Source organism: Musca domestica, unplaced genomic scaffold (assembly GCF_030504385.1).
Source record: "Musca domestica strain aabys unplaced genomic scaffold, Musca_domestica.polishedcontigs.V.1.1 3, whole genome shotgun sequence".
Lineage (NCBI taxonomy): Eukaryota > Metazoa > Arthropoda > Insecta > Diptera > Muscidae > Musca > Musca domestica.
The window spans coordinates 9083135-9102494 of NW_026712299.1; the positions used below are offsets into that span (position 1 = coordinate 9083135).

General features: G+C 33.4%; 1 protein-coding gene across 1 annotated transcript in view; it reads left to right on the plus strand.

Annotated features, from left to right (window-relative positions):
• The window catches only part of LOC101888285 (large neutral amino acids transporter small subunit 1), a 34609-nt gene extending 18214 nt beyond the window's left edge, over positions 1-16395 (plus strand). Inside the window, exons 4-8 of the mRNA XM_011297249.3 lie at positions 1737-1839; positions 6734-7001; positions 12874-13198; positions 13262-13386; positions 15626-16395. Of these exons, the coding sequence (XP_011295551.1) occupies positions 1737-1839; positions 6734-7001; positions 12874-13198; positions 13262-13386; positions 15626-15902 (1098 nt within the window). The 3' untranslated portion in view covers positions 15903-16395. The remainder of the gene's footprint in view (positions 1-1736; positions 1840-6733; positions 7002-12873; positions 13199-13261; positions 13387-15625) is intronic.
• Positions 16396-19360: the final 2965 nt, after the last annotated feature.

Here is a 19360-nt window from a genome sequence, read left to right on the forward strand (position 1 = left end):
GGCAAATATTGAAAAATGAGCTCGGGGTAAAGCCATTGAAATTCCAAAAAGTGCAAAAACTTACACCTCAACGGAAAGAAATAGACTTAAAAGAGCTAAAGAGTTGCTTCGCTTGGCCGAAAGTGGTGAACTGCCGAATTTGGTTTTCTCCGATGAGAAAACATTCGTTGTCCAGCAGAGCAGTTTGTAAACAAACAAAATGATCGTGTTTACTTGCCAAAGGGGTCAGCTGAAAATGTGCACCTTCAGTTGATCACCAGAACTCATGCGCCGGCTATGGTGATGGAGTGGGCCGCCATAACAGCCGATGGTCGCTCTCTGCTCGTATTAATCGACCGTGTCATCAGAATAAATGGCGAATATTATCGCGAAAATATTCTGGAGGGTGTATTAAAGCCTTGAGCACGCAAACATTTTGGCCGCAGACTTTGGACATTGCAACAGGACTCAGCACCATTGCACTCAGCACGCGCCATCCAAGAATAGTTACAAAATTAGGTTCCTCGCTTCATTCATCGCCGGCGCACAATGCCCACCAAAATCTCCGGATACCAATCCGTTGGACTATGTGTCTGGAGTATTTTGGAAAACAAGGTTATTTTGGAAAGCAAGGTTAAGGCAGAATAAATGCCGAATATTATTGTGAAAGTATTCTGGATTGTGTATTAAAGCCTTGGGTACGCAAACATTTTGGCCGCAGACATTGGACCTTGGACATTCCAACATGACTCAGCACCATCGCACTCAGCACGTGCCACTTAAGAATGGTTACAAAATGAGGTACCTCTACTCATTTCCAGCGCACAATGCCCACCAAAATCTCCGGATTCCAATCCGTTGGACTACTGTGTCTGGAGTATTTTGGAAAGCAAGGTTGGCACTAAGCAAGAGCTTCGCCGGGAATGGGCCAAAACACCGCAGAGCAACATTCGGGCAGCGTGTGACGGTTTCATTGGCCGTTTGAAGGTCTTAATTCGTGCCAAATGTGACCAATTCGAACAAATCTAAACTTATTCTAAAATGTGATGCTATTCCTGAATTTTTTTTGCTTTCACTCAATAAAATATAAAGAAAATGTAAAAATTATGGCATTTGACTTTGTTGCAGTTTTTTTATATCAGCCTGTATAAAAAAAATATTGCTCATTTCAAATTTTCTTAGAACAAAAATCCAGCACCAGGACTTGAAAGCCTTGAGATTTTCTATTTGCAATAGAAGACCTAGGGGTACTATATTTACTATAAAAGATCTGCAGTGGCTTTCTAAATCTAGAAGACCTTTAATGGTCTTCTGTGTTTACAAAATCTTTTGCAGGCCTTCTATCTCTGGAAGACCCTTAAAAAGTCTTATAACAGTAAAGAATCTGTTGAACATCTTGAAATGTAGAATATTCTATTTATAGAACACGTTACGTCTTACTCGATCGGAAAAACTATAGCTCCTACGGACAGAATACCACCGAGTGCCTTCTTTAGAATGAAGATAGTTCTTCTGTTAACGTAGTTCATAATAATTGTTTTATTAATTGTATTTTTCCCCCCAAATTGTTTGCTGGGACATTGCAAGCCTTTCTTAATATTGTTTTTTTTTTTTTTGTTTTCGTTGTTGTTGCCATCATAGTTTCATTGCGACCAACTATGCTGGCTGGCGCTATTAAGACAAATGTGAATTGAATTATTTTGCTAACAATATTTAATTAAAGTACGTGTCTCTCTTCTGTTTTTTTTTCGTTTTAGACAATTGTCGCATTGACATTTGCCCAGTATGCAGCCAAGCCGTTTTTCGAAGATTGTGAACCGCCCGATAATGCCGTGAAACTTTTGGGTGCTGTCTGTTTGTGTAAGTACTATGAAGAAAAGAAAATGACACTTTTTTTAAACCCAATGACTGTTGTTCATTTGCAAAACCACCACCAGATACTAACAGAGACCTCAATATCAAATTTCGGGATCCCAGCTTTATACACTCACTCAATATCAAATTTTGAACCAATTACTACTTTTCGTATAATTTTAGTGCTCATTTGCAAAACAGTTCCATATCTCAATGCTAGACATTAACAGTTATAGTAATATAAATTTTCACGGTTCCAGCTTTCTCCCTTCACCCAATACCAAATTTAGTACTTTTTGTACAATTATAATACACATTTCCAAAACCACCTCCATATCTCAATTTGAGATACCAAAAGAGACCTAAATATTGAATTTGAGGATTTCAGCTCTACCTCTTCACCCAATACCCAATTTAGTACTTTTCGAACCACTATAGTACACATTTTGAAGACCACCGACATATCTTAACCACAGACACTAATAGCTAAATCTATATCAAATTTCAGGATTTATACTCTATTCTTTAACCCAATACCGAATTTAGCAACATTTAGTACTTTTCGTGCAATTTTAGCACACATTTCCGAAACCATCTCCATATCTCAATTTTAGATATCAACAGAGATCTAAATATCGAATTTTAGGATTCCATCATTATTCATTCACCCAAAACCAAATTTAGTACTTTTCGTACCATTATATTACACTTTTCTAAAACCACCGCCTAATCTCAAACGTACACACCATTAGTAATCTAAATAGCAACTTTCGGAATTTTATCTCTATCCCTTCAACCAATACCAAATTACTTTTCGTACAAATATAGGACACTTTTCCAACTCCATATCCTACCCACAGACACAAAAAGCGACATCTACATCAAGTCTCAGGTTTTAAATTCTATTCCTTCCCCCAATACCCAATTTAGTACTCTTCGAAAAACTATAGTACACAGTTACAACACCACATCCATATCTCAATTCCAGATACCAACAGAGAACTCAATATCGAATTTTGGGATTCCAGCCCCATCCCTTCGCCCAATACCGAATTTATTAACATCTAGTACTTTTCGTATAATTATAGTACACATTTCCAAAACCATCTCCACATCTTAACCACAGACGCCAACAGCGACACCAATATCAAATTTCATGATTTAAGCCTTTTTCCTTCACCCAACCATCTCCAAATCCCACATTAGATACCAACAGAGACCTCGAAATCGAATTGGAAAATATGACAGTAAAGTATTGAAAATTGTGACCCTTTGTGGGTTAGGTACAAGAAGGGGTTCGCAGATATATATCATCTTCACAACAGATCCTGCGTTAGCAAAAATATTTGGTTGCGTGAAATTTGAAGAGAGTTGGAGGCTTATTTCGCTTTCTTAGTTTGCTTTTCAAAATCTTGAACCCTATGTGTGGGAGGTACCAGAAACAATGGTCCGATCTCTACCATCTTTATAACAGACCTTGTGTTAATTGAAATATTGAGATGTACCAAGTCTGAATGGAATCGCATATTAATGTCGCATTTTATGAACTTCATGGATACTCAAAATGTTGACCCTTTGTGGGTGAGATGCCAGAAGGAGTGGACCGAAATATCCCATCTGCATACTAGACCTTGGGTTCATAAAAAAATGCAATGTGTGTCGTTTAAAGAGAATCGGATGCTTATTTCGTATTTTATAATCGTTTTGTTATTCAAAACTTTGACTCTTTGTGGGTGAGGTACTAGAAGAAATGGTCCGATCTCTACCATCTTTCTAAAAGATCTTGTGTTGATGGAAATATTGAGATGTACCAAGTGTGAATGGAATCGGATGCTAATTTCGTGTTTTATGAGCTTCATGATTATTCAAAAATTTGACCCTTTGTGTGGGAGGTACCAGAAGGAGTGTTCCGATATATTCCATCTTCACACCAGACCTTGGGTTAATAAAAATATTGTGATGTATGTAACTTGAAGCCAAACGTACCCTTACTTCACATTTTATAAGATTTTGATTATTCAAAATGTTGGCCCTTTTTGAGAGAGGTACTTGATGGAGTGGACCGATATTGTCCATTTCCGCACTTGGCCTAGCACTGATGCAAATATTAGGATTTTCAAAGTTTGAGCAAAATCGTATTATCCTTTCTCGCTCTATGCAGTAAATTATTTTCTTTTAAAAAGTGTTGACATTTTGTGGGTAAGGTACCAGAAGGAGTGGACCGACATTGCCCATATCTGAACTCGATCTTAGTTTGACAATAATATTACGATGTACAAAGTCTGAACCAAATCAGATACTCCCTTCGAGATCGTGCGCATCAGACAACCAGACGGACGAACATCGATAGATCGACTCCAAAAGTCCTGAAACGGATTTGGTTCAAAGAGACGTAGGGTCGAAAACCATTATTTCTATGAGGTACGGTTTGGCCGTATCAAGTGACCGTATCTATAGCCATATGGCTGAGGGTATAAAAATCCATGAATATGTACCTCAAAACGTTTTATTTAAAAAATATGTTTTTGATGATCCTTGCTAAAATCTATTTAAAATATCAAGATTATGTATCTGAAGAGTCTTGAAAAATCTATTAAAAAAATACGATTATATCTCTACAGGGTCCTAAAAAATCTATTTAAAACGTCCACGATTATGTCTCTGAAAGGTCTTGAAAAAATCTATTTAAAAATCCACGATTATGTTTCTGAAGGGTCCTGAAAAAATCTGTTCAAAATATTCACAATTATGTCTCTGAAGGGTCTTGAATAAACCAATTTAAAAAATCCACGATTATCAGGCATGTCACAGAAGTTTTACGAAATCGATTTATTTCACCTTATCCAAATCGTTACGATTTGCTTTTGCTTCTTCAGCACTCGAACGTTTTGACTAATCCGGAAAAAAAATCATTTCACATTTTTGAAATAAAAATATGGTAACTCCATGAAAAAAAAAATCGTAAACAAATTATTGACAATTAAAAAAGGAGTTTGAATTGTTTTTTATAATGTAAACACCAAAAGTAAAAATGCCAGGGGCTTCAATACTTGCTGTAAATGATGATGTAATGAATAAATCAGCGGTCTACTGAAAAAATTCGTCGCCGGACATTGAGGAACGCATCGGATCCTTTATCTCACTCAAATGCAGAGTAAGGATCCACCATTTTTAGTCCATTGTGTAAAATAATGTAAAGTTAAGAACGAGTCGTATTTGCTTTTTCCTGTTCTACAGCATATTTAAGAGTTTCAAGTTCAACTATTTTGAGTTTCATTTCGTTCCGTTCACGCATTCTCTTTTGCATTTCAATATTATGTAACTGCTCTTCCACATACTTTTTTCCAGGATGTTACAAAGTCTGTCCAACTTTTCAGTTTGTTTTTTCATTTCCTTACTGTTTTGTAAATGAGAATTTTCCTCAACTAAGAGCGCATTTAGATCTTGCTTTGATGGAGTTCTTGCCCGGGGTCTTTTTACTGCAGGCGTGGGTTTTGCTTTTGTTAGGCTGCCCGACACTTGTCTTATTGGTGTAGATGGCGGAGAACACGATAAGCTTTTATTTCTAAGTCGTTTTTGAATAGGTGTTCGCGAACGGTTTTCTTCCAATGTTGGTGTTCTTGGATCAATTGCCAATGTAGAAACATTTTTAAAAGCAGCTGGAATGCATGATCTTGGTCTATCTTTTTTATTTAAAATCGAAGTGGTCTGCTTTGAAGTTGAGGGTGAAAAATTAAGCTCTTCGTTTTCAGATTCACTTAAAACTAATTGACTTGATTTTCGAGTTCTTGGAATATGTGTAGATGATGACGAATCAAAGTTTTCTTTTTCAGAACAACTGAGGTCTAATTCACTTACAAAATCCCCAAAGCTTACTGCACCACCAACTCCATCGACACTTTTATACAATCCGCAAATTCTGATTAAACTGTTCTCGTGTTCACTGAAAACATATTAATTGATATCACCACCACCAGTTCCTCGCAAGTCCTTTTTATTATTTTTCATCATGGAAAAATTTTTTGTATAATAAATTCCAAAAACATGTTCATTCTAAGAGAATTTAGTTAATACAATATTTTCTGTTAAATGTATGTTTCTTCTGTTTATTTTTTACGTTAAAATCACTGAACATTTCAATTTCACCCCGCTTTTTGAAAGTGATATCAAAACGCAAAATTTTTGCGTTTTCCGTTTTTTAGAGAAGCTAAAACCGTTTTCGTTTTCACTCTTGAACGATTTTACATTCTGTGACATGCCTGTATATCTCTGAATGGTTCTGAAAAAAATCTATTTAAAAAAAACACGGTTATGTCTCTATAGGGTCCTAAAAAATCTATTTAAAAAATCCACGATTATGTCTCTGAAAGGTCTTGAAAAAATCTATTTAAAAAGTCCACGGTTATGTCTCTGAAGGGTCTTCAAAAATCTTTTTAAAAAATCCAAGACGCGTTTTATCTCTGAAATCGATCGGGCCTTGAAAAAATTTATTTAAAAAAAACCAAGATTATGTCTATGAAGGTTCTTGAAGAAATCTATTTAGAAAATCTGTGATTACGTGTCTGATGGGTCTTGAAAGAATATATTTAAAAAAATCCATGATTATGTATCTGAAGGGTCTTGATTTTTTTGTTTTTTAAATCCATCTCTCTGTAGGTTCTTGAAAAATATCCAAGATTATGTCTCTGAGGGGTCTTGGAAAAACTATTTAAAAATCCACGATTATGTCCTTGAGGGTCCTTGCAAAATGTGATTTCAAAAATCCTAGACTATGTCTCAGGTTATCCTTAAAAAATCTACTTGAACGAACTATTATATCCTTGGTTGTCCTTCGAAAAATCTATTTTAAAAATCCATGTTTATTTGAACTCTGTTTTTCTTTCTCTCTCTCTCTTTCCAGGTCTCCTCACGGCCATCAATTGCCTGTCGGTGAAGTGGGCAATGAAAGTTCAAGATATCTTTACGGCTGGCAAACTCTTGGCTTTGGCCTTAATTATTCTGGCCGGTGTCTATCAAATGGCCACGGGGCAAATGGAGAACTTTGAAAATATGTGGGAAGGCAATTATGGTATTGAAAATATTGGCTTTGCCTTCTATTCGGGACTGTTTGCCTTTGGCGGCTGGAACTATTTGAATTTTGTTACCGAAGAACTGCAGGATCCTTACAAGTAAGTGATTAGCTCGAATTCACATCCCTCTCCTCTCCTCTTCCCCTTTTGCTTTTTCTTTGGAGCATTTAATCTTTGGCATTTACGTCATTTACTATGATGTTGTCGTCCCCTATGGCCGTTGTCTAAACCAATATCTTTAAAAGCTTTAACAAAATTCGTCCTCCCCAGCAACTAAAGTAAATGATATTTTTTAGTGATTCTTGAATAGTTTGTAAGGACCTGTTGCTGCTTTACATCCCATGTGGCTGCCTTCTACTTCCCCTCCTATCTCTCTCTCTATCCTCACAAATCCTTAATGTGACCCATTTATGTTATTTGTTTCTCTGTCTTCGTTTCCACTGCTCGTTGACTTTGTATGGTGTCTCGCTTAAGTGGTTTCCTTAAGCTAAAAATCAAACTCAACATAAAATCTTGCAAGTCAGACACTTGGCAGAACGAGGACGTTGGCACCACAAAGGATTCCTTGTTGTACAATTTCTAAATGATGCATGAAGAGGAGGAGGAGGAGAATCCAAGGATGCGGATGAAAAATGGGTAGCATTCAACAAGTTGTTGATTTAATGAATGTTATCGAATATCCTTGTAAATGAATGAACTTCGTTAAATGTTCTACTTTGTTGCTATTTTTGTTCGAGAGAGATGGAGTGAGAGAGTGTTGAATGTGCTTAAGATGTCTCTGACGCACATGCGTTAAATCAAGGGACATGTTACACATGTTAAAATGCATAGTTCCTTCAATAACACTGGGCAACACCAAAAATTATTACAGGGAAATATCCAGCAGATTATGAAAATAGACCTAAAATAAGAAGAAGACACGATATTGGCGCTTTGAAAGTTAACATCGCAAAGTAACCAAAATAGAGCTGGGGCAAGTTTCCCCCACTTTTTGGAAATATTCGGATTACGATTCCTTGAAATCCATGCATTTTAGGTACATAGTGTCTGCAGATAAAAAAACAAGACTTACTTCGATCAACAAATGGGTCTTTTTGGTACTTTTTTCAAAATATGGTTAAAAATTCCCTTTAAATGGGATCGTAGCAAGTCAAAATGTTCTACAAAATAATTTGTCATAAAATTCTACTATAGGTCCTTGACGACATCAAAAGTCTAAATCTTACCTAAACAACAGGAATTCATAAGCATTGAAAACTCATTTTAGGGTCAAAGCCCTACTTTGTGTAAGTTTATGCAATAATCTCCTACAAAGCATCATTTTAGAAGAATGGCGTCAAAGGCAAAAATATTCTACATCAAATTTCACTATAAGTCACCGAAGAAGGGAAATCTCTATTTTCGTTGTCTACCCAAAAATATCTGAATCACGGTTCCCGCAGAAAAAAAATTTTGTTGGTCTTTGGAGAAAATATTCTGGAAAAAAACACGTTAGTTGGTCCCTGGAAAAAATATTCTTTAAAAAATCCACGGTTGTTGATCCTTGGAAAAAATATTCTTTGAAAACTCCATGTTTTCTAGTCCTTGAAAAAAATATTCTTTAAAAAATCCACGTTTGTTGATCCTTGGAAAAAATATTCTTTAAAAAATCCACGTTTGTTGATCCTTGGAAAAAATATTCTTTAAAAAATCCACGTTTGTTGATCCTTGGAAAAAATATTCTTTAAAAAATCCACGTTTGTTGATCCTTGGAAAAAATATTCTTTAAAAAATCCACGTTTGTTGATCCTTGGAAAAAATATTCTTTAAAAAATCCACGTTTGTTGATCCTTGGAAAAAATATTCTTTAAAAAATCCACGTTTGTTGATCCTTGGAAAAAATATTCTTTAAAAAATCCACGTTTGTTGATCCTTGGAAAAAATATTCTTTAAAAAATCCACGTTTGTTGATCCTTGGAAAAAATATTCTTTAAAAAATCCACGTTTCTTGATCCTTGGAAAAAATATTCTTTAAAAAATCCACGTTTGTTGATCCTTGGAAAAAATATTCTTTAAAAAATCCACGTTTGTTGATCCTTGGAAAAAATATTCTTTAAAAAAAACACGTTTGTTGATCCTTGAAAATAATATTCTTAAAAAAATATTCTTTAAAAAATCCACGTTTGTTGATCCTTGGAAAAAATATTCTTTAAAAAATCCACGTTTGTTGGTCCTTGGAAAAAATATCCTTAAAAAAATCCACGTTTGTTGGTCCTTGGAAAAAATATTCTTAAAAAAACCCACGTTTGTTGGTCCTTGGAAAAATATTCTTTAAAAAAACCACGTTTGTTGGTCCTTGGTAAAAAAATATTCTTTTAAAATTCCCCGTTAATCGGTCCTGGGAAAAAATATTCTTTAAAAAATCGATGTTTGTTGGTCCTTGGAAAAAATATTCTTTAAAAAATCCAGGACCAACACCTTGTAGAAAATATTCTTTAAAAAAACACGTTAGTTGATTCTTGGAAAAAATATTCTTTGAGAAATCCACTTTTGTTGGTCCATGGAAAAAATATTCTTTAAAAAATCCACATTTTTTGGTCCTTGGAAAAAAGTCTTCTTTAAAAAATCCATTTTTGTTGGTCCTTAGAAAAAATATTCTTAAAAAAATCCACGTTTGTTGGTACTTGGAAAAAATATTCTTTTAAAAATCCACGTTTGTTGGTCCTTGGAAAAAATATTCTTTAAAATATCCACGTTTGTTGGTCCTTGGAAAAAATATTCTTTAAAAAATCCACGTTTGTTGGTCCTTGGAAAAAATATTCTTTAAAAAATCCACGTTTGTTGGTCCTTGGAAAAAATATTCTTTAAAAAATCCACATTTGTTGGTCCTTGGAAAAAATATTCTTTAAAAAATCCACGTTTGTTGGTCCCTAGAAAAAATAATCTTTAAAAAATCCACGTTTGTTGGTCCTTAGAAAAAATATTCTTTAAAAAATCCACGTTTGTTGGTCCTTGGAAAAAATAATCTTTAAAAAATCCACGTTTGTTGGTCCTTGGAAAAAATATTCTTTAAAAAATCCACGTTTGTTGGTCCTTGGAAAAAATATTCTTTAAAAAATCCACGTTTGTTGGTCCTTGGAAAAAATATTCTTTAAAAAATCCACGTTTGTTGGTCCTTGGAAAAAATATTCTTTAAAAAATCCACGTTTGTGGGTCCTTGGAAAAAATATTCTTTAAAAAATCCACGTTTGTTGGTCCTTGGAAAAAATATTCTTTAAAAAATCCACGTTTGTTGGTCCTTGGAAAAAATATTCTTTAAAAAATCCACGTTTGTTGGTCCTTGGAAAAAATATTCTTTAAAAAATCCACGTTTGTTGGTCCTTGGAAAAAATATTCTTTAAAAAATCCACGTTTGTTGGTCCTTGGAAAAAATATTCTTTAAAAAATCCACGTTTGTTGGTCCTTGGAAAAAATATTCTTTAAAAAATCCACGTTTGTTGGTCCTTGGAAAAAATATTCTTTAAAAAATCCACGTTTGTTGGTCCTTGGAAAAAATATTCTTTAAAAAATCCACGTTTGTTGGTCCTTGGAAAAAATATTCTTTAAAAAATCCACGTTTGTTGGTCCTTGGAAAAAATATTCTTTAAAAAATCCACGTTTGTTGGTCCTTGGAAAAAATATTCTTTAAAAAATCCACGTTTGTTGGTCCTTGGAAAAAATATTCTTTAAAAAATCCACGTTTGTTGGTCCTTGGAAAAAATATTCTTTAAAAAATCCACGTTTGTTGGTCCTTGGAAAAAATATTCTTTAAAAAATCCACGTTTGTTGGTCCTTGGAAAAAATATTCTTTAAAAAATCCAAGTTTGTTGATCCTTGGAAAAAATATTCTTTAAAAAAATCCACGTTTGTTGGTCCTTGGAAAAAATATTCTTTAAAAAATCCACGTTTGTTGGTCCTTGGAAAAAATATTCTTTAAAAAATCCACGTTTGTTGGTCCTTGGAAAAAATATTCTTTAAAAAATCCAAGTTTGTTGATCCTTGGAAAAAATATTCTTTAAAAAAATCCACGTTTGTTGATCCTTGGAAAAAAGTCTTCTTTAAAAAATCCACGTTTGTTGGTCCTTGGAAAAAATATTCTTTAAAAAATCCACGTTTATTGGTCCTTGGAAAAAATATTCTTTAAAAAATCCACGTTTGTTGGTCCTTGGAAAAAATATTCTTTAAAAAATCCACGTTTGTTGGTCCTTGGAAAAAATATTCTTTAAAAAATACACGTTTGTTGGTCCTTGGAAAAAGTATTCTTTAAAAAATCCACGTTCGTTGGTCCTTTGAAAAAATTCTTCTGTAAAAAATCCACGTTTTTTGGTCCTTGGAAAAAATATTCTTTAAAAAATCTACGTTTGTTGGTCCTTGGAAAAAATATTCCTTAAAAAATCCACGTTTGTTGGTCCTTGGAAAAAATATTCTTTAAAAAATCCACGTTTGTTGGTCCTTGGAAAAAATTCTTCTTTAAAAAATCCACGTAACTTTGGTCCTTGGAAAAAATATTGTTTAAAAAATCTACGTTTGTTGGTCCTTGGAAAAATATTATTCAAAAAATCCACGTTTGTTGGTCCTTGGAAAAATATTCTTTAAAAAATCCACGTTTGTTGGTCTTTGGAAAAAATATTCTTTAAAAAATCCACGTTTGTTGGTCTTTGGAAAAAATATTCTTTAAAAAATCCACGTTTGTTGGTCCTTGGAAAAAATATTCTTTAAAAAATCCACGTTTGTTGGTCCTTGGAAAAAATATTCTTTAAAAAATCCACGTTTGTTGGTCCTTGGAAAAAATATTCTTTAAAAAATCCACGTTTGTTGGTCCTTGGAAAAAATATTCTCTAAAAAATCCACGTTTGTTGGTGCTTGGAAAAAATATTCTTTAAAAAATCCACGTTTGTTGGTCCTTGGAAAAATATTCTTTAAAAAATCCACGTTTGTTGATCCTTGGAAAAAATATTCTCAAAAAATATCCACGTTTGTTGGTCCTTGGAAAAAATATATTTTAAAAAATCCACGTTTGTTGGTCCTTGGAAAAAATATATTTTAAAAAATCCACGTTTGTTGGTCCTTGGAAAAAATATTCTTTAAAAAATCCACGTTTGTTGGTCCTTGGAAAAAATATTCTTTAAAAAATCCACGTTTGTTGGTCCTTGGAAAAAATATTCTCTAAAAAATCCACGTTTGTTGGTCCTTGGAAAAAATATTGTTTAAAAAATCTACGTTTGTTGGTCCTTGGAAAAATATTATTCAAAAAATCCACGTTTGTTGGTCCTTGGAAAAATATTCTTTAAAAAATCCACGTTTGTTGGTCTTTGGAAAAAATATTCTTTAAAAAATCCACGTTTGTTGGTCTTTGGAAAAAATATTCTTTAAAAAATCCACGTTTGTTGGTCCTTGGAAAAAATATTCTTTAAAAAATCCACGTTTGTTGGTCCTTGGAAAAAATATTCTTTAAAAAATCCACGTTTGTTGGTCCTTGGAAAAAATATTCTCTAAAAAATCCACGTTTGTTGGTGCTTGGAAAAAATATTCTTTAAAAAATCCACGTTTGTTGGTCCTTGGAAAAATATTCTTTAAAAAATCCACGTTTGTTGGTCCTTGGAAAATATTCTTTAAAAAATCCACGTTTGTTGGTCCATGGAAACAATTTTCTTTAAAAAATCCATGTTTGCGGCTCTTTGGAAAAGATCTTCTTTAAAAAATCCAAGTTTTCTGGTCCTTGGAAAAAGGAAAAAATAAAAAAATCCGTGGTTATATATCAAATAGTCCGTGAAAAGTATGCAATTAAGGCTCTGATGCTCCTATTTAAAACAATCAAAAAGAAAATCCTTTAAAAATCCCAAGATTGTCTCAGATTATTCCTGAAAAAAAAAAAAAAAATAAATTTAAAATATACTGATAGTCCTTGACTAAATAGTCTTTAATCATAATCCCTTTCTTATCTTCCTTTCAGAAATCTCCCCCGAGCCATTTGGATTGCCATGCCCCTGGTAACGGGCATTTATGTTCTCGTAAACCTGGCCTATTTCGCCGTGGTATCGAAAACCGAAATGCTTAGCTCGCTAGCGGTGGCGGTAACATTCGGCAACCGGATGTTTGGTTCTTTGGCATTTATGGTTCCGATTTTTGTTGCCTTGAGTACTTTCGGTGGTGTCAATGGAGTATTGTTTACATCGGCACGCCTGTTTGCTACCGGTGCCCAAGAGGGTCACTTACCAAAATTCTTTCAACTATTTCACATCAAACAGCAGACACCCATACCTTCATTGATTTTTTCGGTAAGAATAACAAATTTTTTTTATGAAAAATATTTCTCATGTTGTTATTTTTGTAATTTCCAGTGTCTGATGTCATTGCTGATGCTGCTGACGGCCGACGTTTATGCCTTAATCAATTACTTTAGTTCGGTGTTGTGGTTATCTGTGGTCGCCAGTATAGCTGGCATGTTGTGGTTACGGAAAACGAGGTAAGCCGAGCACAACAAGGAAATGTTTTATTGATTGGACCCAAAGTGAAAAGACGATAAATCTTAATTACAAAGAACAGGGAGATATGGGAATGAGATACATTCGTTGTTTTCTTAATTCCATATCAGTTTTGCATTCCATTAGTAATTTGCAATTAATTAAACAAGATGCCCCATGTCGGCCCCCAGCTTTGGGAGAAAATTGAAGGTGTCGTTGTTAACATTAATGGGAATATAAAATATAGACAATTGCATTACATTTAAACGCATTCGAATTGGTGATATGATCATCAATGAGAAAACTGTTCAGTCCTCTATTCGTGCATGTATTGATCTTACATCAGATCACACAGTCTTCTATAGAATCGACCTCGTCGTGTGAAAGAAATTCTCCTTGTAATTTATTAGAAGGCATTTTAGAATTCTATAAAAAAGATCCTGAGGTCTTCTATAAGAAGACATATTAGAATTCTATAAAAAGATTCTCAGGTCTTCCAAGTGAAGAGCTTCTGGATTTTAATACTTTCTTTCAGAAGTTATTCTAGTCTTCTTTAAAACGATTTGTTACTAAAGAGCATACTTATGCATTCCTGTAAAAGTATTTTTTGGTCATCAATTAGAAAACACCATTTATTAAAATAATTTCTTGGATCTTCTTCGTTTTCTTTGGAAAGTCCTCTGGGTCTTCTTAAATTTGGAGTCGATCTAGCTATGTCCATCCATCCGTCCGCCTGTCTGTCTATCTGTCTGGCTGGTGCGCACGATAACTCTCTCGATTTGATCTAAATTTGAAACATCGTAATATTATTGTCAAACTAAGATCGAGTTCGGTGATGAACATTTTCAATGAAAATAATTTACGTCACAGAAAGAGAGAGGATAATCTGATTTTGCTGCAACTATACAAATCCTAATATTTGCATCAGTGCTATGTCAGGTGCGAAAATGAACAATATCGGTCCACTCCATCCAATACCTCCCCCACAAAGGGTCAAAATTTTGAATAATTATAACTCTTATAAAATGTGATGTAAGTGACCTATTGTCTTCAAATTTCACACATCACAATATTTTTATTAACTCAAGGTCTGGTGTGAAGATGGAATATATCGGTCCACTCTTTTTGGCACCTCCCCCACAAAGGGTCAAAATTTTAAATAATCGTGAAGCTCATGAAACTCGAAATTAATATCCGATTCAATTTAGACTTGGCACATCTCAATATTTCAAAACAAGATCTGTTATAAATACGATAGAAATCGGACCATTCCTCCTGGTACCTCCCCCACAAAGGGTCAAAGTTTTGAATAACAAAATCGATATTTCTCTATATTTCCATAAACTAAAAGATCTGTTATAAAGGTGGTAGAATCGGACCTCCCCACAAAAGGGTCAAATTTTTCCAAAGCCAAAATTATTATAAAATTCGAAATAAGCATGCGGTTCTCTTCAAATTACACACATCTTAATATTTGTATTTACCAAAGTTCTGGTGTGAAAATGGGATATATCGGTCCACTCCTTCTGGTCAAAATTTTGAATATTTGTGAAGCTCATAAAACACGAAATTAACATCCGATGCCATTCAGACTTAGCACATCTCAATATTTCTATAAACTAAAAGATCTGTTATAAAAATGGTTGATTTCGGACTATTTCTTCTGGTACCTCCCACTCATAGGGTTCAAGATTTTGAAAAACAAAACGCTCAAAGAAAGCGAAATAATCATCCAAATCTCTTCAAATTTCACACATCCACATATTTTTGCTAACGCAAGATATGTTGTGAAGATTATATACATCTGCCAACCCCTTCTGGTACCTCTCCCACAAATACTTATATCTGACATAACTTGCGAAAAAAAGTTTCATAAAATTGGATATAAATGTTTCCTTCAAATTTTACACATATCAATATTTTTTATCTGGATTAGATGAAGTATGAAAATTGAATACTTCGATCCGCTATATTTGGTACCTCACGCATATTTCCACATTTTCCAAAAATTTGCACATATCTCATATAAAGTATAGGAAATAGTCGAAATCCGTCACGTTGTAATATTTATATCAGTCTTATGTCAGATACGAATTGGCCAACTGCTCCGGAATCTCCCCACCTAAAGGGTCAACGTTTTAATAATCATAACTCAAGGCTGGAGTATACATCTGTCGCAAAAAAAACGGCTGATACTATTTTACTTGTTATTAATAATATTTATTTTTCCTACCTTTTCAGACCCGATATACCCCGTCCAATACGAGTCCACACAGCCTTGCCAATCATTTTCATCATATGTTGCATTGTCCTCGTACTAATGCCCAGTTTTACGCAGCCAATGAATTTACTCGTGGGTTTGGCCATAACCCTAGCCGGTGTGCCATTCTATTATGTTTGTATCGCCTGGAAGGATAAACCCAAATGCTATGGACGTTTTTCTCACGGCATTGTTAGGCTGTGTCGGGCTATATTTAATACCACCATCATTGAGGGTAGTGATAGTGTTACAAAATAGATGATAAGAACTATGGTGAAACATAAAGTATATAATATTATTAGAGATGTATGTATTGCTATGCCCTAATTGAGACTATCACCCTATGTATACAAAACATATTGTCAGTTATATTAAATATAATTTTAGTTTAATCAATTTTTTACCCTCAACATAAATTTGTGAATGCAGTGAATCTCCACTTAAATTTCAAATGTTAGCTAGAATTTTATTTTGAAAATGGCCCATATAAGTTGACTTTGTGACCTACCTTATATAGGCCATTGATTGAATCTTATTGTTTTCCAAAACGTTTAGCCCCCTTAATCTCCACCCAAATATCCAATAAAAACTGTAGTATTAAGTTTTGCATTTCTTTGTTTGTGTGTATTGACCCCCCACCCATGCCTATTTATATATATCCATTATATATATGTATGTATGTATTTATCTTAAAGATAATGTAATGAAACACTTAATATCGTTATAAAGAAAGTATATATATATATATATATATATATATATATATATATATATATATATATATATATATATATATATATATATATATATATATATATATATATATATATATATATATATATATATATATATATATTTATAGAGATAATTGTAACTATTTAATTAGTTTATAACACCATCATATTATTATTCTCTTAAAGTATTTATAATTTAAATATTTCTAAATATTTTTTGTTACAAAGATATCATAAAAGAAATTATTCTCAAAATAATGAATCTTAAAAAAACACTTTGAGATGAGAGGGAATATTCCAAAGAAAATCGACTCATTTCAATATTTATACCTATAAGTCTCTGATATTAAATTCTGTATACATGGAACATGGACATTTTGAATTCTATATTTAAATTTCAGTGTATATTCACAAATGGGAATAACCCCCATATACCTATATCACACGATTTAAAGTATTTGAATGTTGAGCTATACTTTTTCATTGGAATTGAAATTGAAAGACTGTCTTTCATGCCAGACATGTGGAAAGCCATATTTTTATAGATAAAATGTCGGAGATTTAATCTTAATGGAAGACTTTCCAAAGCCTTCAGTTAATAGAAGACCAGTAGACAGTCGTTTATGATGAAGACTTTGGCAAAGTTTTCTATCAATTTCTATTAATTGAAGAATTTCAGAAAGTAGTTTTTCCAGCTGTAGCAGGCTTCTAGAAAGCCCTTTATTTGTAGAAGTCTTCTAGGAAATTTTCTATCTATAGAAGTCTGATATTAAGCATGTTTACAAATCGTCTACCCATACGCAAGCTTAATTGTTGTTTCTTGTTGGAAACATCCTATAAATAGACATAAAGTTCTCCGTGGGATGGGAGTAGCAAAGGGTGCAGTTCACACTAATCGAATAACCTGTAATTTGTCGATTCTGTTTCTTAATATACTGTTTTGAACAAGGCTCAATTTTGGTATTGTGGCTTTAATGGGAAACTCCTATCCACCCTTTCTGTCTAAGCAATTTCCAACCCTTTATGCCCTCAGCCATATGGCTAGAGAGGGTATATATCATTTGATAAGGCCAAACCGTGCCTCATAGAAATAACGATTTTAGGTCTCTTTGGACCAAATCCGTTTCAGTACATTTGGAGTCGATCTAGCGATGTCCGTCCGTAAGTCTGTCTGGCCGGCTGGTGCGAACGGTAACTCTCGAAGGGAGTATCCGATCCGATCCAAACTTGGTACATCGTAATATTATTGTCAAACTTAGATCAAGTTCGGAGATGGGCAATATCGGTTCACTCCTTCTGGTACCTCCCCAACAAAATGTCAACATTTTCAAAGAAAATAATTAACTGCACAGATGAAGAAAGGATGATTCAACTTTGCGAATCCTAATATTTGCATCAGTGCTAGGACAGGTGCGAAAACGGACAATATCGGTCACCTTCTTCAAATACCTCCCCCACAAAGGGTCAAATTTTTGAATAAGTATATCTCTTATAAAATGTGTTAAAAGATACCGATTGTCTTTAAATTGCACACATCACAATATTTTTATTAACCCATGGTCTCGTGTGAAGATGAAACATATCGGTTCACAGTTTCGGTTATCGTGGGGGGGAGGGTCAAGATTTTGAATATTCATAAAGCTAATAAAACACGTAATTAACATCAGATTCCATTCAGACTTAGTACATCTCAATATTTAAATCAACATAAGATCTGTTACAAAGATGGTAGAGATCGGTTTTTGAATAACAAAAACTATTATAATTTTTTATACAAAATTGTTACTATATAGCCCCTTTAATTGGTGTTTTGTGAGATTACCCCTTCCACAGTTTAATATCATCAATCAAATTATGTAAAAATTGACTCGATTTTTTTTGGAACTCCTCAATACTTAAATTATAAAATATATTGTCTCTCGTGATAATTTATAAGATTATATTTATAATGCCTTTATATTGATATTATTGCCGAATATATAATAACAAATACTTACTATTTACACACGTTATTTAAGTACTGTTTGTATGTGTATGTAAGCTTGCATTTAAACACTGACACGTTTAGGGAAACATTTGTAATCGCAAAATAAATAATGTTCTAAGAAACAAAGGTATATTTATAAAATGTTCTTAAATAAATATAAATGTAATTTTAAATATATAATGGTTGGAATGTGTTTATTAAAGTCATGTAGCATAGGTTACCCGTAAAGTGAGCCATTGAGGGTTTCATTCATTGAAAATATTCTCAAATAAAATATTCAATCTATATATAACCGTGTATTGATATAACTGACTGACTGATCGAGAATCAACGCCCCGATAAAACTTGAATCTTGTAAATTTACAGGAAGGTCAGTCTTAGTGCGTATGCGTGAGATAAGCCTGGATTCTTCGGAAATACGTACTAAAATACCAATAATACTACGTACTAAAAATATCTGGAATTAAGATAAGAACGTGGTTTTTGAAATGTCTAGTATATTCGTACTAAATATTACTAAATTGGGCATTTGGTGAAGTGATTGAGCTTAAATCCTGAAATTTGATAGAGATGTTACTGTTGGTGTCTTGCGGTTAAGATAGGGAGGTGGTTTAGGAAATGTATACTATAATTGAGGAGGAGTACTAAGTGGTACTAAATTGGGTATTGAACAAAGGGATAGGGGAGAAATAAATGTAAAATTTAGAAGGTAAAGTCATTTCGAAGTATAAGTATATCCATCTCTGCATTTTCTGTAATTTACCTTGACAAATTTCACTAAATAAAAACAGTTTGCAATCTCTGATTTCTATGTATACAATGGATTTATAAATATAAATTTTGACAATGAGATGTTGTCAAGCGAATAATTTTGAAAAATTGTAAACACATGATTGCTTGACTTTACCTTCTTAATTCTTCCATGGTACGATGTATCATGGTACAATAAGGAGGTAGAACAGCTTCGTAAAACTACAGAAATACAGCCCTGAGGC